General features: G+C 46.0%; 4 protein-coding genes across 4 annotated transcripts; 3 read left to right on the top strand and 1 right to left on the bottom strand.

The window, feature by feature from the left end:
• Positions 1–1,321: 1,321 nt before the first annotated feature.
• Positions 1,322–24,121, bottom strand: LOC115769101 (ceramide synthase). The gene is made up of 4 exons (XM_030713811.1): positions 23,506–24,121; positions 2,335–2,791; positions 1,951–2,280; positions 1,322–1,825 (listed from the first exon to the last, which is right to left on the bottom strand). The coding sequence occupies exons 1-4, from the start codon at positions 23,922–23,924 to the stop codon at positions 1,703–1,705; spliced, it is 1,329 nt and encodes a 442-aa protein (XP_030569671.1). The 5' UTR covers positions 23,925–24,121; the 3' UTR covers positions 1,322–1,702.
• On the top strand, positions 10,990–12,288 carry LOC115769103. Its single transcript, XM_030713814.1, has one exon. The coding sequence runs from the start codon at positions 11,070–11,072 to the stop codon at positions 12,096–12,098; it is 1,029 nt and encodes a 342-aa protein (XP_030569674.1). The 5' UTR covers positions 10,990–11,069; the 3' UTR covers positions 12,099–12,288.
• LOC115769102 lies at positions 12,896–14,968 on the top strand. Its single transcript, XM_030713812.1, has 2 exons — positions 12,896–13,185; positions 13,243–14,968. The coding sequence occupies exon 2, from the start codon at positions 13,275–13,277 to the stop codon at positions 14,484–14,486; it is 1,212 nt and encodes a 403-aa protein (XP_030569672.1). The 5' UTR covers positions 12,896–13,185; positions 13,243–13,274; the 3' UTR covers positions 14,487–14,968.
• LOC115769100 (alpha-protein kinase 1) lies at positions 15,455–18,382 on the top strand. Its single transcript, XM_030713810.1, has one exon. It carries the CDS (start codon positions 15,635–15,637, stop codon positions 18,254–18,256), a length of 2,622 nt encoding a protein of 873 aa, XP_030569670.1. The 5' UTR covers positions 15,455–15,634; the 3' UTR covers positions 18,257–18,382.
• Positions 24,122–24,715: the final 594 nt, after the last annotated feature.

Below are 24,715 nucleotides of genomic sequence, written 5' to 3'. Positions count from 1 at the left end.
TAAGCGCACCTATCAAGGCAACAGTTTTTGAAGCATTTGTTTGTTTTTGTTTTAATTAATATTTGTTGTCGCGTCGAAGAATTTTCAATTTGACTACTCAACTAGTACGTACAATATATATGCACACACACACATGTATGTATATATATATATGTATATATATATATATGTATATATATTGTTGTATATGGTTATATAGTTAACTCATTTGTGCTCATTTCATTTATCGCTTGGATTTTGTAGTTGTCGTTGATGAAACTAAAAGCATATCAGAATATAATATATATAGAAATCAACATAACATATTTGTGCTCTGGAAATGCCGAAATGCCCTTCAGTACGGTTTGATAGGCTACATTAATACAATTGCGACAGGTGGAAAACAATTTTTTGCATCGTACATATAGACACACAATACATATATTGTTTGAATGAATCTTTTGATTTTATTTTCTGTTCACTATTTTGGATTTTATCTTATCACATTTACTCTATATATTTATATGCATATCTGCTCTCATTATATGCTCAATTTAGTCAAGAGTTCAAATTGTCGAGCGATTGCTTACAATATCGAGCAGCTATATCTTTGAAATAGTTTTCATGAAACGTGTTTGCAAATTCAATTTTACATTTAAATTCCACGATTTTCAGCATATAAGCTCTATAGTACAGTATACAGATACATATATACATATAGCTCTTAGTTGAATCAATCCGCAAAGGTACACAAACCTCGGCCAGCCGAGTTCAATATAGATTCTTTGATTTCGTTTGCAACACTTAAGTGCGCTCTCTCAGGTACCTGTTAAAGTTAGCAGCCGGCTTGACATGCTGTCAAACTCGATGACTTTCTCCGAAATACTTGAAAGTTGTAACAGGCCGTATAGTTAACATGACGTTTAAACTACATTGCAAACTACATTGTAAAAGCAGGCTGTCAAATGACATATACATGCATTTTTAAAAAGTATCTGCTGCTGAACTCAGGTAGCAGGTATTGTCAGTTTAAACCTTTGGCGTTGCCATATTTGCACACAATTTGAACATTTCATTGCCAGCCACTTTGGCCACTAACATGAACTTTAACAGGCGCCCGAGAAAGCGAACCTTTAACATAGTACGCACACACACACACACATATATATATATATAGCATGTTGATCGATAGATTGGCATTACAAGCTTATCGATTATAGTTTCTTCTGTATTAGAATGCAACATTTACAGGTTTTTTTTTTTATTATGTTTTTTTTTTTTTGTTTTCTTGTGGGTTCTCTTTTGCTTTAAAAGTAAGCAACATATTTTTTTTTATTTGGTTTTGTTTGTCGAGTTCCATTTTTCAATTTTTAGTTGTTTTCATTTTTTGACTTTTTGTTTTCGGTTTTAGTAATGTCTTTAAAAGTAAGCAATTAAATAACTAAACAAATGTCTGGCCGGGCCGACTGCATGTTGGTTTATGTTTTGTCTTGTCGGTCTCAATTGTTAGAAGCCCGTGAAAGTGCAAACATTGTTGGATTGTTCAGCTGCCCAGCTAGCTCGAAGCGGGCTAACAATGGAAAATTAGTTGTTGGTTTTGTTGTTAAAAATGTATAAACAATAAGCAAGATACGTGCTGGGCATGCCACAAAAATAAAGAAAAAAAATTAACAGATATATATATATATAGGCATTTCTATACATAAGCTTTAACAAATTTGCACTAATTTTTGCCGTTTATTGTGGCGATGGGCGTAGCCAGGGGCGTGGCCGTTAGGGGCACGTTCGCTTGCAATTGATTGCCAAGGGCAGCAGCTGGCAGCTTCCGTCGCTTGGGCAGAAACACCTGCAAAAGGCAAACACATGAAAATAAATGAAACAGAGCTCACATCTCTATCTCCATCTAAAGAGAGCGCTAGAGAGAGAGAGAGAGAGAGAGAGAGAGCGCGCGAGAGGGAGAGAGTATATTACCTTAAGCGCACCCATGACCATCAAATAGAACCAGTAGAGCTGCGGCAAGAACAATATGGCAATGCTGACGAGGCAGCCACGCGGCAATCCGCACATGGCCGCCCACATGGAGGCGGCATCAATGGCCAGGCTATAGCGCCACATTACATAGGGCCACATGCAGACGCGGCAGACAAAGAACGTGGCCAACATGAGCAGTCCATTGAGTATATAGACACGAGAATCCTTCAGGCCCATGGTGCTCAGTATGCTGCGCAGCGAGACAAATGGCGTGGAGAACTCCATCATGAACATATAGCTATAGATGCAATGGCCACCGCCGCGTATATACTGCAAGAGAAATGCCCAATTAGACTGGGAATTAAGAGTTCGTCTAACACTTACTGTCACCACGAGCAGTCCGAAGGTGCCAATGAATACGTGATGTATCATCATAACCGGATGTGTTAGCACATACTTTAGGAAATCCCAGCGTCCGTCTTTGGGTATCTGGACACAGGCGCCATCATAGTCGCATATCTCATGGGGTGTGCCCGGCGTGCTGCCATTGTTGTTACCAATTGATCTGTCGCCGCCGGCCGCCTTGTCGTAATAGCTTCTGGCATGTCCATTGGTAAACGGCTGAGAGTTGGATAGACGCAGCAAGTGCAGCTTGTCGGCAATCTTCTGGGTGTGCACCTTGTACATGGACCAAATGTCATACATAAAGTAGGCGGTGCCAAACCAACCGTATGCCTCCATTAGAAAGTGCGAGGCATACACAAACGACTTGCTGCACGTCGACTTGCAGACGATCAGGCCCACCAGGAAGGAGAACGATGCCTGTATGGCCGAGACGATTCTGTAAAGGGAAAAACAAAGACAAATTTGAGATCAGTTTGGTGTGTGTTAACAGGTGTAAGGAACAGGTGAGTGTGCTCGACCAGTAGACATCCAATCAAAATATTTTGAGCACTTAAACATGTCAAACATGATAAAGCCGTTGACCTTAACAGAGCACTGTTAACTTGATTTAAATACTGCATTCTAGTGGAACGTGTTCTATACACTTAACAGAGCACTGTAAGCAATCGGTTAGCTCTGCCAGAAACAGAACATAGAGTGGGGATATTTTAGGGAAATTTAGGGAAATTGTATGAAGCACATTTCCCAAGCCAAAGATATTATAAATAATGATATATACATCAATAAAGTGGACTGCAATTACTTAATGCGAGAAGCCCAATTGTTTTCGTATACCTCTACTGTACCCATTGAAAATGGATGAGAATGTTTAATAATAGTTTGTTGCAAATTTAATTATTTGGTAGAAGGAATCGGGATATTGATGATCCAAACGTGAGCGTCAGATTCTTCAATATCGAAAGCAATGAGAGCTGGCGACTTGAAATTCGAAAAAATAAACATATGTATTCTGATATATAAGACACATGAGTGTAGAAATTTATTAATAATCTTTAGGCATAAATTTGAGATACGACTAAGAAGAATTTATATGTTTGTTTAACTCAATTTGACGCCTCACTAGGATTGATTTTTATTAAGGCCCCGAAAATGTTATAAGGCGAGGACAAGAAACAACAAAGTTATTCAAGACGGCATTTTTTATGTGCATTTTTCCGGGCTTTAGGGCAACTTTAAGAGCTATTCAAGGCCCACAAATTTCCCACAAACAAACAAAAAGCAAACCAAAAGTTAAAAAAAACTAGAATTAGACACACATCAAGCATTGCGTTCAGTTTTAGTAGATAGCACAGTTGGCCCTAAGACATAATATGATCTAACTGTGTGAGAGTTGGTTCCGATATATTCCAATCTAGCCATGATCAGCACTTGCGGCCGTAGAAGAGTACGGGTAGACAGTTCTGGCGCAGCTGTTGCTCTCGCAGGCCCGTATGGGTGGGTGCAATAACCACCGGTTCCTCGGGCAGGCGGCGCAAATAGCAGCTGCGTCTCGGATGATAATTATCCTCCATTGGAACAATGTTGCCAAGCCTCACATCCTGACTGCAAGGGTATCGCATGCGACCGCAGGGCAGGCAATCCGTTATGGTTGCTCGGCATGGCATCCGGCTGGTCGGGTAGCCTTTTGAGACGCATCTGTTGGCGGCACGCCTCTTCTGCAATTGATCGAGGACCGTGGCCAGCATGAGGGGCACATCGGTGGTGGTGCTGCCGCCCCTCTCTCGTGTCTCATTCGACTCGATGTTGCGTGTGGGCGTTAAGTGCGTTTTGAATTCCAAGTCGGAAACTATCGATACCCCCGGCGGCATAATACGATCATTGATGCGCCTCTTTGTGTTTGGAAAATCGCTGCGCTTTGATAACAGCTGCGAGTTCATGGGCAAACGGCTCTCCACCAATTCCTGCTCGGCCGCTGTCGTCGCATGCACCGTCAGCCGATCATGGTTTGAACTACTATTGTGCGTGTATCTGGTCAGATTCGGGCTGAATTCGTTGAGGGTCGCTGTGGTGGGAATCGCAAAGATCGACGGCAGATTCTCCTTCTCAGATCGTGTTGCCATTTTTGATATATGTGGCAGCTCCTGTTGGCAAAAGTTGAAGCAATGCGGTTGTCCACGATCCAAATCGCATTTGTCCACCATGTGGCGAGGGACAATCATGGGCCGTCTGCTGCAGGAGGGCACAATGTAGGGGGCAGGCGGCGGCTCCTTGGGTGGGTAAACAGTATCGGGTTTCGTATTGTGTTTGGCACCCATCGTATCCATGGATGAGTCTGAGAGCCGTTGTGCCACAAAATTGACCCGCCGGCCATCGGTCGCCTGCTTGAGTACCTTGCTCAATGGCTTTGTTGAGGTTTTCAGTATGGAATTCGGTTTTGTGACCTGCTTGTAGTTGGCTCTCTTGATTGTGGTAATCGGCGGCGCGATGGCGTAGCTAATAAGCGAACTCCGCGAACGGAATCTGTTCGCAGCCGGATAACCAAGGGATTCGCTAAGTGCCGCCAAACGTGCACTCGTTCCATAACTGTTGCGCTCGTTTGTCATTGGAGACAGTTGCTGCGTTTTGTAGGAGCTCTCGTAAATGCTGTCCTTAGAGGCCGGCCTGGCGGTTCTAGCTCTGCCATATTCCTGTTTAATAGTTGTTTTGCCGCCTCTATAGTCGGAGGATTCACTGTTTGTGGCTATGGTCTGCCTCACGACCTGTGCGCGTCTTTGGTAGCGCTCCACTGGCAGGAGTTCACGTTTCTTAGCAAATTTTGACACATTTGCCGATTGCTGTTGCCTCGGCTCCACATCGCTGGAGGTCTCCGGCTCGGATTTCTGCCAGCTCAAATCCGTTTCCGTTTCCGAGCGCTGCGATTGCGTGCCGGACTCACCGCTCAGGCAGCACGATGAGCTGCAGGGCGTCGCATAAACCTTAAAGTTCCTCTTTCGCCCAGATGTGTGTATGTAAGTGCGTACGCTTGGAAGCACCGCACTGCGGCCGATGAGCTTGCTAGTGGTGGGATTCTTTGGGTTGACCGTCGGCTGCATTTGCTTTGATTTGCTTGGAACTTTCTGGCAATTCCTATCGTCCGGGAACTGAACATCGCAGCCGGATCGCGAACGGCAGCTGGTGACGTTTCGACCATGCGGCGATGGCTGTGTATCTATATCCGTATTATCGTCATCGTTGTCGCTGTCGTATCCCAGATTGCTGCCGTCCATTGGGGGCTCCGGTGCATGCAGCTGCTGTGTTGAGCTGACGTAGCTGGGAATTGGCCGGTTCGGCTGATAGAACGTGGACACCATATTGGCCACCTTTGGATCGTTGTTCATCATCTTGTTAATTTGTTCCCATTGCTGCCCATCCGCGAACTGCACCTGATCCAGACGCATCAGCCGTGTCACCGGACGTGGCGGCGGTCGACGTGTGCGCAGCGAACACTGCGCCTTTGAATGCGGCGTTTTGATCTTGAGCTTCGGCAATTTGATCGTTGCATCGCGCAGCTTCAATAGCTTCGCATTGATGGGCGGTTTGCTGGAAAATAACAGATTCAGGCCGGGCTTCTCCGGTTTTGGTCGCTGCGACACAATGCCCGATTCTTTTCGTATGATGGTCGACATTTGGTTTGTGTAGCGGGTAACAGTGGCTACACGCTCCTCGTTGCGCTCTACCGTATCCAGGGAGGTATCCGGATCCAGGGTCGTTATGGTGCGTTCTCCACTAACGATGCTGTCCACACTTTGTCGCCTTGATACCGCCGGCACTTCGCGTTTTCTCTCAGACTCAGCCGTGTGATAGCCACGTCCCATTTTCTGGCGGTACCCATCAGCATCCGCATCAGCATCCTCATCCGCATGCTGTTGTGTTCGATTGCCGAAACGAGTCAACTGCATCCCAATGCCGTGCGCTGTCCTCGCATTGTACTGCCCGACCAGGTGTGCTGCCCGGTGTGGATTCAGGCGGTTGCATCTATTGCCGGCATTGTCCTCAGTGCGCCGCCTGCTCTGGATTGTTGACGAGCTGGTTGGGGTACTGCTGGTGCTGCTAGATGGTGCACTTACGTATGGTTCATTATTGTTTGTTGTATGCCTTGCGTTGTTGGTATTGTCGCTTGTCGGATTGACCAGAGTTTTCCATGTCTGGGGCGCATTATGGGGGGCGGCAGTGATATAGTGATTGTGTGACTGCAGACTTTGATCCGAGGAATATTCGGAATTCTGTGACATATCCCGATCTTCCCAAGTCGATTGCTTGCTCTCGCAGGACTTAAAGGAGTCCGTACCGTCAAAGACCGTGGTGGTTCGACTGAAATCTGAAGCGCTTTCATCCGAATAAGGCGAGAACCAATCAGATTTCTGTGCAGGCAATTCGACATCATAACTGGACGTAAGCACCATCCTTTGGTTTGATCTATTGCTGTTGCTGTAGGTTGCACGAGGATAAGCCCTGCCGGTGAACCCACTGTTGGTCCCTTGGGCTGGTAGGATCCTGTTGTTGATCGTGCGCCTATTTCTTGGCCCAGGGCTCGGACTACGATTTCTAGTGCCAACTAATTGCTGCGATTTGCAGCGAGTACGTTGACTTTGCATCAGATTCGGACACTGTCTGACATTGGTTCGATTTCTATCCGCAAAGGTAACCGTACAGCGTTTATGCTGTCGCGGCTTGATCCTCTTTCGTGCCACCAAACGCATTAGCTGCGTATAATCCGACACTTTCGTATAGCTGCGCGATGCTGCATTGCTCGTCGAGGGCTTGACATCTGCCTTGGCCTCTGGACATATCGTGCCCGTGGACTCCAAATTGATAACTGTCTCCCGGCTCTCTGTTGGTTCTGTCAGCGATGTTAGCCGAGTGTCTGGTATGCTGCATATGGAACTGATCTGTTGGCAAGATATGGAATCGCCTTTCAATGCCTTCAGATTGCTGCAGATTGCAGCGCTGGGATTTATTGTCTGTGCCGTCACTTGGCTGTCCGTCGACGACGTCTCGATAGACAGGTGTAACATGGGTTTTGGCGGAGCTGCTGTAACTCCTGTTATCATAAGCTGATGTATCTGTGGTAATTGTGCTATTGCACCACTGACAACCTGCAGCTTGCCACTGCCGGCTGGCTTTGGTTTAATGCCTATATGACCGACTTGTCCTTTGGCCGGTTTCCTTTTCAAGTAGAAGCACTTTTTCTGCACAACCGATAAGCTGTTTGTTGTCTGTGACGCGTTACATTGGCTACTGCTCGAAGCATTTGTCTCCTGGCGCTGTTGCCAGTTGCCATGTTTCGGCTGGCGCGAGAAAAACGATGACCCCCTCAGGCTCTTGGATTTGTTCTTATTTAACGAACCGCTGCCGTACGATGGCGGCTGGCGACTGATTGTGCTCAGGCTGTAGAGCAGATAACGTCCTGGCTGAATTGCACGCTTGCATAGGCCCGCCACGCTGCCCAATACGCCCTTTCGTTTGTTCTTCCGTTCAGGCTCGCCCTCTTGACTGCTCGCAGAAGGAAACTGCATATTCGCTGAGCTGGTCAAAAAGAACCAGCCTTTGCGTTTGCGTGTTCGTTGCTTCGGCAGCGAGTTGGCAACACTCGACTCAACCAGCGAGCTAAGATCATTCATGCTCAAGGGTTTGGACTTGGCCATGGCTACTGAGTTCGACTCGGACTTTGCCAGTGGGCTGGTCTCAACCATGTTCACTGAGTTGGAGTCGACCGTGATCATCGATTTGGATTTAGCCATGCCCACTGTGTTGACGCGCACCACGCCCAGTGAGTTGGACTTAACGAGGCCCGTAGACTTGGCCTCTATGAGGTTTATTAGCTTGGTATCCACCAAGGTCATGGGATCAGCTACAGTACGATGATCATTATCGAGCTTGTAGCTGACCCTGGGCTGGTTTAGGTTTGGTGTGCTTAACTCCGTTGCGGATGACTGCGCCATGCCTCGTCGTCTCTTGCATGTTTCCTTTGTGCATGGAATTTCCTCTCCTGGCTCAACCTTTTCATTGTTGTCTTCTTCGTTGGGTTGCTGTTGTTGTTGCTGATCGACAGGCTCATCCGGGATGCAGGTCACTTTACAGTCGTATTTAATGCACATATCGCGCGTGCAGACGTCTGTGGCACATGGTTCATGGCAGTCGTTCCGCTGGCATTCGCCTTTGTTTGCACAGCAAGCATTGCATTCTTCTATGGCCAACACCGACGACTCACACTCAACTTCATCCTCTACGGATTCATCCTTGGGCTTGGTCTTGGGCGGCCTCTCCGGCACTTCTGTGGCCAGCGACTGATCACCCAGGCACGGCTCACATGCACATTCCGGGAGCTGCTCGCAGGGGCAAGTCGGCGCCGCTTTGGCCCAGTAGCGCAAGGGCAAGCCGTATAACGGATAGCGTTCGGTCATCCCATCCTCGTAGCTCTTGAGCAGGCTATAAAACTCTGGCGAGATGCGGCGAAAGCATGCCGGATCGAGTCGCCGCTGCGGCGCCTCGCGCAAATCATACTTTTTGCGCAGACGCAGCGGCGGCGACTCGCTCCGGCGCATCGCCGCCAGACATTCCTCGGCCATTGGCTGGCCATCCGCCTGGAAGATGCAGGCGCACGAGTTACGGCGTTGCGGACGCAAACAGTTGCACGTGCGCTCTTGATACATTTGACTAACACTTGTCTTCGGCTTTTTGCTGGCCGAGCCAGCCGAAAAGCGATTCTTTTCCGTCAATGTATCCGGCAGGCAGCCGGCCACATGCGGATTGCAGATGGTAATATTATTATTGGTCGGCTGCTTTTGTGGCTCCGGCAGCAGTTCCTGTTCGGATGGCTGCTTCTTGGTCTTTTCGGACGCCTCAGTGTCCGTATCCTTCTTCTTCACACACTTCTTTTCCTTCCTCATGCTGGGCTTTGTTATTAGCAGCGCCTTTGGCGGCCATTTGGACGGTTCCGCACACTTGCATATCGCTTCACCCTGGCGCAACTGGTGTCGCTGCCGCTGGATTAACAAACGACGCCTGCGCAGCTCCTGACAATAATCCAAATACTGAACGCTATGCTGCAACGGCTGTGGCTCATGGCAGGCGCATCTCCTGCAGTCGCACGTTAACGATATTGAGCTGGGCTCGTCCAGTTGCATCTGATACCGCAACTCCCGGCGCTCCTTAGGCGTCACCGTGTCGAGGAAGACCTTCTGCTTGCGAAACCATTCCGTAGCCAAATCCGGCACCACAAGTCTCTCCTGTTTCCGTTCATGTGCCAACAGCTGATCGACAACCTTCTGACCGCGCGGCCGACGTCGGCGTTGCGACGACACCGATCTGGCGGGGCATTTGCGGCATATGCAAACCGACGATTTGCGCCGCTCGATGCCACCGGCATTGCGCGGCGGAAAATGTTGCATCTCATTGGCCACATAACGTTCCTGGCAATCGAGTTTGCTCTCTTCATTCTCCTGCTCCCAGCACACAATGTTGTCCTTTAGGGACATTGTCATATCCATGTTGTTGCTGTTGTGATTGCTGTTGCTGTTGCTGGCCGGGCTCGTTGCAATCACCAGCTGGCTATCGCATAGTAGGGAACCCTCAACGCTGAGGGCACTCGAGTCTGGGATAGCACTCACTGCTAATTTGGAAATGCCGAAAGTATTTAAATTTGAATTTTGAAGTTAGAAATCCTTTAAAAATTGTCACTTGTTAAACATGCTCTTTTCTGTTTTACAATTAATGAGAGAGAGAGAGAGCTAGACAGGGAGAGAGCGAGAGAGAGGGAGACAGACAGCACAGAAAAAGGTCCTTCCCTCGTCTGCTGCTTCTCTCTCTATGGCCAGTCTCTCTCGAGACCTATCTTGGGTCTGGTCTAACTTGCCATTCATTGCAACTCGAAGATATGTGTAAAATGTATTTGTACTCTTTTTGTCATTAACTCTAAGACTTTCATTTGATTGACTTGTTATTTCTCTGAGCTTGAACAAGTCCTTGCCCGAAACAATGAGATTCTCTCACCCTCTCTATTCTCTTCTCTCGCTTTTTCTCTCTGCTGTCATTCAGGCAAGAAAAATTCGAGTTCGAATCCCCGCCGAGTTTATGGACATATTGCGTTCACTTGGCTAGAGCTATTAAACAATTTTCTTTGCTTGTTTATAGCTATTAATAATAATAATATTTTGTTTATCTAGCGCACAAATCTCTGCCGTGCTTTCCAATTTGTTAATGTACCTTGTATTGTAAACAAAATTGACGTAGAAAAAAATCCCCTGTACCCCCCTCTGTTTGGGCTCATTTGTGTGTTGCCTTTAAGTTTGTAAAATACAAGTGAAAGAGCAAGGAGCTGAAAAGTATTATGTCTCCTAAACTTCAGAGGCTGCTGCCATCAGAAAGTTAGAACTTAAATAGAAATAGGCATGATAAAAGTACTTCCAGATGGTGTAACTTTTGCTGTGAACTCCTACGGGAACATATGCAACAAAATGAGGTATCAGAAACTGAACCGTCAGTCGGATTGTGCAAAGAACAGTCGAAACGTAAGCCACAAGAAACTGGTATGAAATTGTCAAAATTGGGATTTACTTTGATTCAAACAGATGCCGGGTGTTGTACATGTGCGTAATCATGTGGCCTTTTCATTGGAATATATTCATCGGAAATAAAACTCGAGCTGAAAACCAGCAACAGCAAAATTATTGAAAATGTGCGCATCGTGCCGCGGTGGCTGCGGTCTCTGCATTGGCCGCTGCAGATGCACCGGCTGCTGTGGCCCCATGCCAGATGCCAATTGTCGGCCATATCTGGAGAAGCTGCAGCCCGTATCGAAATATCGCTGGTTCCGACATTGCACCACAGCCGGTTGCAAAAAATGTCAAAGGGATGATGATGATGATGATGGCGATGATGATAATGGTCTCGATTGCGATTGCATTTGCCGCCGGAATCGTCACATTATCGAGGCGCTCAGCTGCCTATTCTCGTGCTCGATCCAATATATGGTATCGATATTGTTTAAATTGGCCTATCTGCAACAGCAGCCGCTCAAGCGATTTCCCCGCGATCGTGTCTGGGATGTAATGGAGCACGTTAAGGCGCCATACACAGAGCTAAACGATCTGGACATATATGACAGCATGTACGACCGCTGTGGACTGCCCATTGATCCGCTCGATACTGACAATATGCTAAAGATTGTACGGCTCATGTTCCTAACATCGGTGCTGACAATTGACCAGGAAGACTATTTGCTGAACATGTTGCAGCGCCTGAATGCCAAGGCCAACTGTCCGGTTCATCTTGATCTCTTGCTCCAGACGCTCGAGGGCGTCGATCTGAAGAAGCTGGTGTGCAGCATGCGCGACCAGGAGGCGCTCACGCGCGGCTTGTACACATCCCGCCTGTGCAATAGCATTTGCAAGCTGTACCGCAAAGTGGCCACAGTTGATAAGCATTTGGTTCGCCACAATAGGAACAGGCGCCGCAATAATTATAATAATAAGCCAGCCGCCAGCAGCGAGCATGCCGAGGAGGTGCCACCAACGCGTCAATCTGTATTGAATCGCCAGTTTTGCGATCGGAAGCCCCCAGCCCAAAATGAGGCGAACACCTCACCGAAGAACTCCACCAATAAAACGATGTCCAATCGTTTCAGTAATCCAGCCACAAGGGGCATGCGCTATTCTGGTACCACCAACAGCAGGCGTTACTACAGTAGCAGCATGACCAAATAGGGCATGACCAATTCTGGCACAGATCGGTAACATTACGGACACGACGTGACTGGGCCGAGTGGTGGTCGGGGCCTACTGAGGGTGAGGGTTGCATTGAAAGCAGCCAACAATGCACTTTTCTAATTTTGTTGTCGTTTGGCATCGAAAACACACACTTAAATTACATTAAATTACGCATGTCTATATATCTGTATGCCTTGGCCCACAATATGAGTGTTAACTAACATAGGCACTGTTGCGGGTATGTTATGCTCATGTGACTATTAACTAACATTGACGATGTTGCGGTTATATTATGGTTATGTGAGTGTTAACTAACATAGGCGCTGTTGGGGTTATGTTATGATTATGTGAGTGTTAACTAACATAGGCGCTGTTGCGGTTCTATTATGGTTATGTTAGTGTTAATTAACATAGATATGTGAATGAAACGGTTAACATTAAACGAGCTCTGCCAGGCACCAGCTTTGAATAACTCGGCAAAAAGGGGAATACAAATTGAAAATTACAACAAAAAACTGGCCTAGCACTGGAGTTATGTGTCTTCTAGTTCAGTGACAATTGTAAGACAACACAGATTATTTTCAGAGCATACTGTTCTCCAGGATCAGTTAACAGAAACCACTTGGAAACTGGCCAGCAAAAGTAGGCAACGATTTAACCACCAGGCTCATCTTGTTCAGCAATGAAAAGCTAACGAGAGACTAATTAATCACCCAGTGAGCGGCCAGTCACAACTTTTTTTAAAGCAATCATTTGCAAAGAATCTACAAATGGTGCTTTATCTAGGTAGTTTGAGCAGGCAATGTAATATTTATCCGAGACTCAGTCTTCTCCGTGTTGGCTTTTTACGAAAACAACCTTAACTGGACTGATTCAGATTTAATCCACGTCTCATTCTCGTTCAGGGTTACAAGAAATGAGAAAACCGTAAGGAAGCTGTGCTCGGCAGGTGAACACACGTTATATCTAGGGCTCACTGTTCTGTTCATTGTCAGCTTTAATACAGCTCCGACTGCAAAAAAGGTCTCAGAATGCAGATACGATTTGGTGGATAAAGTGACTGAGCTTTGTTCAACTAACGAGGGTCAGTAATCATACAGTCCAGTTGTAAAATTCAAAATTTTCAAAAATGTCATTGAAGGTGACGGCAATGAAATCAAGAGAATTCCAAAAATGTCAGGAAACTGCAAGCGACAAGCATTCCGCGAGCCATTCGCGTTGCTGAGGCCAATTGCAGACCACGCGCCGAACTGCATCGAGCAGATGGAGAGCCCAACCCGTATTGTTGCCGGTCGCCAGCGGTTAGACAAGTTTCTTTCGGTCGAGCAAATGCAACGAATCGCCTGCAGTCGGGCATCAAAACAAACGCCACCAGTTCCGGCCGGATGTTTGGACTGCGAATGCGACTGTACGGTGACAAAATATATCTGGGCGCCAGCGAAACATCCAATACCCACAACACTGCTCATACGCTACATGAAGCGGGAAATGGAGCAAGGCGGCGCCATAAACAAACTGTACGGCATCAATTTCTATAACAGCTCCCAGCCGCAGAGCGGATGCGTCCAGCCGGATGCGGAAGCGGTGCTCATCCAGCTGCGTACGCTACTGTCGCCGCACGGCCCGGCGACGGCGGCAGAGCAACAGCAATTGATGGAGCATGTGGAGCAGCTGTTGTTGCTGCCGCCGGAGCGGCTGACGCTGATGCTGGAGCAGTGCTTTCTGTGCGGAATGCTGAGCGCCGCACAGCTGCGCCGACTGCAGCAGCTGCTGCCCATGCACAACGCGCTGATGAGATTCTTCAGGCGCTTGGTATCGGAGCTGCCGCATTTCCATTACGATATGTCGCTGGCGGAGCATGTGGAGCTGCTGCAGCTGTATCTGATGCTGCGCGACACGAATGCCGGGCCGCAGGCACGCCGCCTGCTAGCGGCAACCATGGAGCACATGTGCCGGCTGCAGCAGCCGCAGCTAATGCAGTTCCTCGATCAACTGAATCCTGCACAGCTGCAACGACTGCGCCAGCACCTGAAACACAGCTATATCCGCATATCCGGCCGTCAGCTGCAGCAATTGCTGCACACAACGGTGCATGTGCTGAGATTAAAGCATGGCCTCAAGCTGCATCACTGCGACAAGGAGCTGCTGTTCGAGATGGTCAGCATGCCGGCGGAGGAGCCGCTGACCATGCAACAGCGACAGTTTCTGCAATCGCTGCTCGATCATTTGCTGCCCATGATCAAGGCGGAGCAATTGCTCTGGCTGCAGGGTCTGAATCTGAACAATACACGATTGCGCCGCTTTCGTCTAATGCTCCACAATCCGGCCCTGCTCTGTGATCTGCAGCAGATGAAGCAGCTCTATGGGCATCTGCAGCAGCTCTGACAATAGGTGGCACCTGTGCTTAGCCAGAAATTGACGGGATCATTGAAAGCTTGGGTCGATTAGTTAGACTTGAATAACGATTAGTGACACAGCATGTTCCCGGCTCCTTTAGGTTTTGTATTACCGTAGGGCTTAATGGACCTTCTGCATCTCCGGATGAATTCCGCATTATCTTAGGCATACCTCCCATTATGCCGCTAGGTTTTCACGTAACTTTGATAGAGTCGAGAGACTTGTATAACTACATAAGGTGTCAGTTAACTGATTAGGAATTCAGCATCTACCTAAGGATAATTTGACATATTTGTAGCTCTTTTGATTTTGATTCGAGCGGTCTTGTAAAATGATGAAATGAATTTCCTGCTCCGGTTCATCTTCATTCTTCATTCATCTTCAACTCGAAAGTCAACTTAAGGAACGTCAACATTCTACTACTTTCTTTATGAAATTGTCAGTACAGATAGTTGGCATACTTAAATATACGCGTACAAATCAATACCATATCAATGTTGATTTTTATTCAACTGGATGGGGTATCTAGCTATAAATATTGTTGGTGTCTCTCAGCTTAAAAGTGAAACCTGGCACAGTTGAACCTATGCCGGCCGGATCGGAAGCTGCCATAGAATAATTGGTTGAATATGTAATTATTGTGTGGAGAAACTTTGTTGTTTATCAAGCTATCAAGATATAAAGTTTTATCGGACTACTAGATCATATAGATATATGCAGGAAACTCAGAAAATGCTCGTCGAAACCGTAAGCCAAAAGTCGACAAGGGTATTGAGTCTTCGGCGTCTCATACTCTCCTGTACAGAGGCGAGTGAGAAGCAAGAGAAGTTCAATAATATCATATCTTTCTATTTTTTGTCATCGAAGTATACCTTGAATTTGGTTAGTAAGAGTTCGTTTTCAGTTACAAAAAATGAGAAACCGTCTCAAAAAAAAAAAAAAAAAAAAAAAAAAAACAGGAAACAAAAAATACTTAACAAGCTCCAGATATTCTTTAAGTCGGATCAAATTTGAAACAAAACAAAACACCAAAAAAAAAAAAAAACAAAAAGCCCAGACAAAAAAAAAACAACACTTTGGAAATTTATTAGTGGGCACAGTTAAAATTTCGTTTTTAAATTATTGCTACCAAGCGAATGTCTTTGGAAAGGTCGAAATTCTTTGCGGGGGCTCGGGGTGTCGAGACCAACGCATTCTACGGGTCCATGACGCTCGGCGCTGGCGAAGGTCACGGCTTTGTTGCCCATACAGCGGCGCGTGCCCGCTTTGGAGGCGTCCCAATGCGCCAACAACAACAGCTGCAACAGCTGCAGCTGCAGCAGCAGCAGCCGTCATCAACGGAGGCGGCAAAACCAAAAGTGGCGAAACGACGCGGCGCACAGCCTAAGGTGGCCAACACAATGCCATGCACTGTGGAGGAGTTCACTAGGCGGGCCCAAGCATTGGCCACGGGCAAAGCTGTCGGCGGCGGCGGCGGCGGCACAGCAGGCAAACCCGCAACGAGCGGTAACAGGCGCAACGTGCGGGGAGCAGGTGGCGCAGAAGCGGTGGCCAAAAAAGTGAATGCCGTAACGTCTATCAATCGGAATCGCGGCCAGACAGGTCACACGTCCACAGGTGGCAACGATACGGAGTGGAGCATGCCGGCCAAAACGGCGAACGGCAGCGGACGCAAGCCGGCGGCGCGTGGACGCCGCAGCGGCCGCGTGCGCAACGAGACGCCGCAGACGAAATGGCTGCTGCTGCCGCAGAGCAATTTTCGGCAATGCAGCGAATCCTCGTCGGAGGCCAATTCGCCAAGCAATGCCAGCCAGCAGCAGCTGCGCGTTAAGGCCTCCTGGCCAGCCATCGGCAGCCGGCCCAGCCTCAGGAGTCAGCAGCTTGTGGAGACGCCCACAAAATCCAATGTACAATCGCGCTTGTTCACAGTGCCCAGCCAGCGCCAAACGATGTCAGATGAGCCAAAGCAGGCGCAGCCAAGCGATCATGTGCGATCAATGCGACAGCAACAGCAGCAGCAGCAGCAGGCGTCAACGACTTTGCTGTTGCAGGCGGACGGCGTTAAACAGATGGCGTCCGTCGACAACAGTCGAAGGTCGGCGTCGTCCGTGAAGCCCAGTCCGAACAGCAACACGAATTGCAGCAACAATAGCTTTCAATCGACGCTTGGCTTGAGTGGCAGCAGCAGCAGCACCTGGTCGAACAGTGAGTCCTACGAAGCGCCCCTTGCACTCAAAGGCGACAATAAGACCATCAAAGTAACCTCAACCGTTATCAAAATAATGCCCAATGCGCCGCTGCGCATCATAACACCAGCACCAGCAGCAGCACCAGCAGCACCAGCAGCACCAGCAGTAGTAGCAACAGCAGCAACAATTGCTGCGCCCAGGCCATCAACGCTATCGTCAATTAACAAGCGTGTGCCGCCCAAGCAGCCACAGCAGCAGCAGCAGCAGCAGAAGCCTGCACAACAGCAACAGCTGCCGAAAGCAACAGCAACAGCAGCTTCGGCAGCAGCAGCAACTGCAACGGCAACAGGATCGTCCAAAATTGTGCGCGTGGATCAGCACAAGGTGCCAAAGACCATAGAGGATGGCATCGATATAAGCTATCAGTATTTTGTTTCCACGCCCGTTGCACGTGGCAAGAAGCCGTTGCCCATACGCTATCTATACAGGCCGATGGTGCGACGTTTGAATCAGGCGAGCACAACAACAAGGCATAGTCGTCGCAGCGGAGGCGGCGGCAGCAGCAGCAAAAGGGGGCTGTCGGAGGGCAAAACGGAGGAGGAAGAGCTGCTGGAGCAGCATGTTCAGCTGGATCAGGTTCAGGATGCAGTGGTCACATCGGCCGGCAGCAGCGATATTGAGTCATTTGATTCGAGCACAGAGCTAACTGAGCACAATCGCGATTTTGACCCGCCGCCAATTGTGGTGGATGCGAAATATTTGCCATTTGTAAAGCAGCTAAAGAATCATCCCTGGCCACAGGAGCAGCGCAGAAAGGATGCTGTGCAACAGCTGCAAATACTCAAACAGCAACAGTTGCAGCAAATGCAACAGCAACAGCAACAGTTGCAACTGCAACATCAAAAAGAAGAAGAGCAGCAACAGCAGCAGCAGACACAGGGAGACCAGGAGCAACAGCTGAAGAAGGCAAAACATTTGCAAATGTTGCAGCAGCAACAGCAATTAATACAACAGCAACGGCAGCTAATTGAGGAGCAACAGCAGCAATTGCTGGCACAGGAACAACAGCTCAGTCCACGCCCAGTGCTGATCGATTTTCAGCCAAATGTGACGCGTCTTAGCGCTGTTGGCGGTGCCAACATTTGCTATCATGCACCAATTCGCGTGTGCGCTGGTGCTGTCGAGCCAGCAACTGTTGCTGCTGCCGAGGCGACAGTGACAGCAACAGCAACAGCAGCAGCAGCAGCCACGCCCGAGATCGTTGGGGCGCCGATAATAGCTGCCATTACCTACGAGGATGTTGAGCTGAATGCCTGCGCTGCAAAGTCCGTAAGCTTTCAGATGGAAAGTGACAGCAACTGCAACAACAACAACAACTGCAACTGCAACTGCAACTGCAACAGCAAGAGCAACAGCAACAGCAACGACAACGACAATAGTTGCAGCCAGAGCGAGAGCCACAACAACAGCAACAATTGCAGTGTATGCGGCCTTACGGCCATGCCCCCAAAAACAGAAAGGAAGCGACGAAAATGCAAATCGCGTGGCAAGAAGAAGAGCCGCAACTAAGCGTTGCACCTCCCGAAATGGGGTGGCAGAAACGGGTTGCAGATAATATGCCACGGATATATATATATTTATATATATATATATATATTGATATTTTGGAAGCGTGCCCAATTCACAATTTATACAATTCAATTTCGATTATAATCCATTTAGTTATTTCCTTAATGTATTTATTTTCTTCATTTTTTTTTTTTAATTTCATTCGGTTTAAGCTGAAATTACAAATTAGCCCAAGTTCATTGATATATGGAATTATGATATTTAATGCGACTCGGGCCCAAGTTGTTGGCACTTTGATGACTTCATTTCGCCACGCAATCTACCATACATATACTTGGCTGTTCCCTACGGAACGGGCCAAAAGGTCAGGGTCAGCCTAAGGGCAAGGCCGCGCCAAACAAACCGAAAGCCCTGTGAGGGCTGTCCGTGCGGTGCGGAGCCGGGCCGGGTTCGCCTGGAGTGCTTTTTGGGCATGTTTTTCTTTCATTTTTATTATGACAGCCATCAAATAATGGATGCACAAGCATCCAGATTGTGCTTAACAAAGAGTGAATGCGGGCGGGTTCACATAATGTCCACATTATATATATTATAAATAATGCCATTGCAAATATATATTTAGCACTCATAATCGCGGCTAATGGCCATTTATATTTTATAATCATTTTTGTATATCATATATCCTTTTGGTTGATTTTCCTTTTCCATTTCCTTATGGATAGACGGAGAACTCTTTGAACCCATAAAGCATATGCATACATAAACCTTGTCAATATCCTGGCTGTAAGCTATTCGCTGGTTCGAACCAATGCGCTGGTTCGTTTTACCCTACACACAATTTTCACAATTTCACAATTTTCAATAACCACTTGAGAATTATAAGCAAAGGAAACAGGGCTGTTGTTGTATTTGTTGATCAAACATTTCCTGAATTTATGCAAATCCCAAGTTTTCAATCAAAACGAGATGGATTTTTCGAAAAGCGTGAAACACGTCTCAAATGAATATTTACTAATTTTCCCAAGTTTCCCAAGGTCAAGCAAAATTTGACAATTTGTTGATTAAGTGAAAACTGTTCTTTGTTAATATATTAAATCTGATCGAGAGCCGAAGCGGAACCCCATTAAAATGAACCAATTTGTTGGCACAATAAACAACAAATTTCACAAATAAATATTGACAAATAATTGGATGGACAAATAATATGTTGCATACACTTACATATAATTAAGTTTAATTAGAAGAATTAATTATAATTATATGAGCAGTACTGTGTGGGTATTAAACCGAAATGCCCGTGTTGGCTTATTTTAAAGGGAATTCTCTTGTATGTTAATCTGTTTTTTTTTCCCCAATTTCATATTCATTCGATATTTCCCCCAATTGGCCATAAATATCGATTTTGTTTATAGGCTTTTTAGGCATAAGTCGCACATAATAAGAGCTAGATACTTTGCGTATTTTACATTGTGAATACCTCTTCGATATTGAAAGAAAAATCTGCCTTTTAGAAATATTTGCTTAATATATCTAAGCTCCCAAATTTCACAAATATCGATCGATGAACAACGCAGTTATACAAGAAAACATTACTGATAGTGTTTGTTTGTGAGGAAAGAGAAAGGTTCGAATGTTTCTGACATCATCTCAAAGTAGGCTTGCTTCTACTAGACGGACACCCACCCACGTCTTGAGCACTCGGTTTTCAGTTCATTTTCGGCGAAAACTATTCAGAACTTCTCCTTCGCCCACACGCCACGCCCAAAGATTAGCAGATTGTCTGTGGCACACCCAATGTTTGAGTGAGGGAATCGGCGCTCCACTTTTTGCTCGACATTTCGTGCTGAGTGCTCATTCAGCCTTGACGCTCTGTCGTAACCCTGACCGAGGCTGGCTGGGCATATCGAAATGGACGCATTAGTTCCAATTACGAATGGGCATTGACCATTGCCCATGTCCGTGGCTAATGAATGGCGCTCGGCGTCAATATATATTGGGGCTGTTCCCGATTCGCTGGATACCGGGCCAAATAGTTCGCATTTAACATTAATAGCAATCAAAGGCAATTGTGCTAAATATTGATATCGGTTACTGGGTCGTTCAATGGGCTCTCAGCCTCGCCTTGCAATCATAATATATACAGATATATATCTATAAATATATATTTAAAAGGGGGGAGAGCAACAACCACAAATAATAATAGTAATAATAATAATAATAAAATGCAACAGCTATGTCTAATTAAGATTTATGATGAAAGTCAAGGCCGGTCAAGGTCCGAGCTGCGAGCTGCAAGGTGAGCCACGAGCATCTCACAAATTGCCCTCAGACTCATACTAGTTGTTAGTCAATAGAACTAAGCGCGCACACACACACACACACAGCATGCACACCGAAGCTGCAGTTAGTATACGAGTAAATTGTATTGTGCGCCGCACACTTCCGCGTACAATGGTTAGTTATATAAATATTATATTTGTATACCCTGTACCCATTGCAAGAGGCTACAATGGGTTAACTGGTACGTAAAAGGCAAGGTTTATATATATATCTAGATTCTATATATTCTCGATCAGCATCAACAGCCAAGTCCGTCTATATGAACGCCTCGATCTCGGCAACTGTTGGATGCAGTCTTTGAATTTCGTGCGTAACTGCTTCTATATCATTCTAATTATCGATAGCTTGCCGCGTTTCCCTGAAATCGATAGAAATCGATAGACATCGATATCGATATTGTGTTATAAAGCATATCTCAGAGACACTCAAAATCTAGCATGTAGGATCGCGTATAGCATATGAGGCCATATTTATGCCCCAAAGAGTTATTCAAGAGCATCTCCTTGCGACTGAGTCCTGTGCGTTTTGATGGACTTCTGCGCAGGGTATCTCCGAGTCGTTCACATGAAAGCACACTACCCCCTTGTTTTGTTTTATGTATATGAGTGGGCAGGCATTTGTTTTAGCTGCCAGGCACAGAGTGCAGCTAATCTAAACTGACACACACACACACACACACACACACACACACACACAAACAGGCATACACACGCACACTCAGAGAGAGTTACACCTACGCCCATGTCCATGGAAACGACAGACGTCAGAGCTCGCCTGTGTGTTGGGATTTGAGGGGGGTGCGGCGGTGAGCCTTTCTCTGTGCCACTTGGCGCTCAAAGGGCTTAGTTGATTATCATTGGAAGTGATTAGAGCGTGCGTCATTAAATGCATAAGTAGTATAACACATTCGTATCGATTTAAGTTGATTAAATTAGTATACAATATAACAGATTTAGTAAAAAAAAAAATAGAATAGACAAATTGTCTAAGTAGGACAGTAGACAATTTTGATTGAACATAATAACCATTTAAATAGGATAGTAGACAAGTTTAAGTCGCAAAATATAACAGTTTTATAACAAATGTTTACAATTTGAATAGGACCATTAACGAGTCTTATTTGAACAGTAAAGTACAGTATAACAGATTAAATTAGGCATAACCACTTAAGTAGAACAGTATAACAATTGATATGGCAAAATATCACTTTTTATAGGCAGTACAGCAATATAACAGTCCGGTTTAAGCGAGTCTAATAACAGAAGTGTAAGAGCTTTTTACTATTTTATGAGCTATATAACAGTCTGAATAGGACATTAGAAAAGTTTTAAAATGTCATTCTAACAGCTTTTAAATATGTTAACATTCTTTTGCAACATTCTTCATTTGAACATTTAACGGGTACAATAAGTATAACAATTGACACGCTTCTCGTAGAACAATTGCAGCGAAACAAATCACCTACTCAAGTGAAATGAAATAATTTGAATGCTGCCTGAGAACAGCTGGTGAATAGCTATTAAAAAAGTAACGCTCAAGTGTATGACAGTTGCCACATGTAACACAGCTGTTAGATGCTTCATTCGTTTTTTAGCGCCATGCTGTTACAAGTTGTTAGTGTATAACAACAATTGCCAGCTGTGGTATAACAGTTGCCATTATCAATCTTATAATAGCAGCTCTCTATCTCCCTCTCTCAGCTCAAGTTTGTGCTATAGTCACATGATCCCCCACTTGTATACCAATTGTATAACACATCTAAAGTGATGCCCCCCCTCCCCCTATCCCCTCCCTTCATCAGTACGCTCAACAAACGCCATCAAATGCACAGAATGTAATCATTTGAGGGCAACGCGAGCTTGGAAGAAGAGGGCTGGAGAGGATAGAGGGACCAAGTGATTCCATTCAAAGTGAGCTAAACAATTCTACACACAGTTTAATTAACACTCAACAGCAGCTGGGCCAAAGAGGGGGCGGGAGGTTAGCCGAACCAGTTTGAATGAACGCCAATTGACGATTGCAATGCGAATTCGATGAGGTTTATTGTTTCTTCTTTTCATTGTACAGGAATGTGGACTCTTCTTCTTGAGTGCGACAACAAACGAAATGAACGAACTAGAGAAACAGATCAAGTGCATTATGACCCAAAATCTAGATATTATAAGACGAAAACCTTCGAATGAAACTAAATGAAAAATTGCAACGTTGATGAAATTTAAACAATGCTGAGAAAGTGAATAATTGGGTTAGAAAACAAGTGCGATAAATTTGTGCTTTCATATGAAAATCGGTTCAGTTCACTGTTGACTAGTTCATTTGAAGGTCATTGATTTGAACTAGTTTCAGTCTCGTTCGTACTTGCACTCTCTCGCTCTCGCTCTCGGATTTCTTGTCTCAATTTACCAGCTGCCTGTTACGAAATCCTTGACCATGACATGCTGTTAGACCGAGTCAATGAATGGGTGAAACTGTGAATGTATGGATGAATGAGTGAATGGGTGAATGAATGAATGGGCGTGTGCGAAAGGCAGCCTCAATTGTGATTGGGAGGCCGCTGTGGTCAAGGCCACTTAAAGGACTTCAATGGCATTGGACCATGGCCAAGGGGCAAGTCATAAATATGTATATGTGTATTATTAAAAGCGCAAAATCAATTGGGTCGCATACTCTGAGTATATACAGTGGTCACACGCATTGAAAAACTGGCGTGAATAAACGAATCGACTTTTGCCCAAATCATATACAAAAGCATCTATAAGGTATTGGAAATTCGAACCGCAAGTGGGAGAAAACGCTGGTCTAAATTTGTATTAGCCTGCGTGGGGCTAAGCTCTCTGTGCGTCGGACTAGCAAGCGAGAGGTCGCCGGTTCAAATATGTGGCATATATGACATTGAATAGCTTACTCACTTGTTGGTTATTTCCAGGACATCGGATATCATTAGGCGATACTTGTTACGGAATTGCTGTCCCCGCTTTGTCTCCAGCAGATACTTGTTGCAGAAATCGGTTAGGGAGACGAAATAGATGAAACCCAGTGATGTGAGAAACAGACCACGCTGGAGCGTGATGCGATCGGTGGTATTCGGAATTTGCCACAAGCTGCCGCAGGCCAAGCTCATCGAGCCAATGGAGCACGCCAACGAAAAATAACAGCCGCAACGCAACGGCATCGGAGCCGATTTGCCGCCAGTTGCTTGCTCTGCTGCCTCTGCTGTATCTGGCTCTGGTGCATCCGATGTTTCCGTTGGTTCAGCTGGAGCTGCTGCATCCTTGCAGGCGCCATTGCTAACCAGCGGCTGGCACAGGCTGTTGCGTCGCTGGTGCATGGTTTTTCCTGCTGTGGCTGCTGTGGCTGCTGCTGCTGATGCTGCTGCTGCCTCTTTTCCTGTTCTGTTTGTCTAGTAGGGTGTGGAGGAGTTGTTAGTTGGGTTCACAACCTGTTGCCTGGACGGTGCTGTCTTGGCTGTTTTTGGGTTTATGTTTGTGTTCGGCCTTCAGATGTGGAAGAATTTCATTTTTGCAGCTGCATTTGAGACAAATAAAAAAACACGCTAGTCAGCAGTGTTCGACTAGCGGATACCCTATATATATATATATATATATATATATATATATATTTAAAAAGTTCGAGTTCCATTTATACATTTAAAGGAACTAGTTCCTTGCAAACCAATATCTTTAAATATGAACTAGTTCCATGGCAAGTGTCCATAAAATATGCTCGAATTAGTTCAATGTGAACCACTTTTGAGCCTTAATGAGCCCAGAAAGCAGTTTGGGACTCTCTCAGAAAAGTTAAGAGATTGAAGATGGATTTTGTATCAGAAAATAAACTATAAATTCGATTTAAGCTGTTCTTTTGCAGCTGCTTGGAATCACTTTTGCAGTATTTTCGAACTGGTTCACATGGAATAACGTATTCAATTCAATTCTTCTATGCCAGTGTTTTGTATATGTATATACTATGCAAATGTGAGACGACCCAGATAAATCTATATATATATATATGCATATATATGTGTAACGTGTAACTGTCTGGTCGCAGGCAATAAAGCGTTTTCTTATCTCGAACGAAGCGGAACTCAATCTGTATGCTCATTATCAACCAATTATCATT

This window comes from Drosophila novamexicana, unplaced genomic scaffold (assembly GCF_003285875.2).
Source record: "Drosophila novamexicana strain 15010-1031.04,08,12 unplaced genomic scaffold, DnovRS2.1 tig00002290-arrow-arrow-pilon, whole genome shotgun sequence".
Classification (NCBI taxonomy): Eukaryota; Metazoa; Arthropoda; class Insecta; order Diptera; family Drosophilidae; genus Drosophila; species Drosophila novamexicana.
The sequence above is the reverse complement of the archived record's forward strand: the minus strand, read 5'-3'. Positions and strand labels throughout refer to the sequence as shown.

Coding starts and splice junctions, on each gene's coding strand:
- LOC115769103 (XM_030713814.1), top strand. CDS start 11,070: ATGTGCGCATCGTGCCGCGGTGGCTGCGGTCTCTGCATTGGCCGCTGC.
- LOC115769102 (XM_030713812.1), top strand. CDS start 13,275: ATGTCAGGAAACTGCAAGCGACAAGCATTCCGCGAGCCATTCGCGTTG.
- LOC115769100 (XM_030713810.1), top strand. CDS start 15,635: ATGTCTTTGGAAAGGTCGAAATTCTTTGCGGGGGCTCGGGGTGTCGAG.
- LOC115769101 (XM_030713811.1), bottom strand. CDS start 23,924: ATGCACCAGCGACGCAACAGCCTGTGCCAGCCGCTGGTTAGCAATGGC. Junction 2,792..23,505: donor GTCCTGGAAATAACCAACAA/GTGAGTAAGCTA, acceptor TTCCCTTTACAG/AATCGTCTCGGCCATACAGG. Junction 2,281..2,334: donor TCGGACTGCTCGTGGTGACA/GTAAGTGTTAGA, acceptor TTTCTCTTGCAG/TATATACGCGGCGGTGGCCA.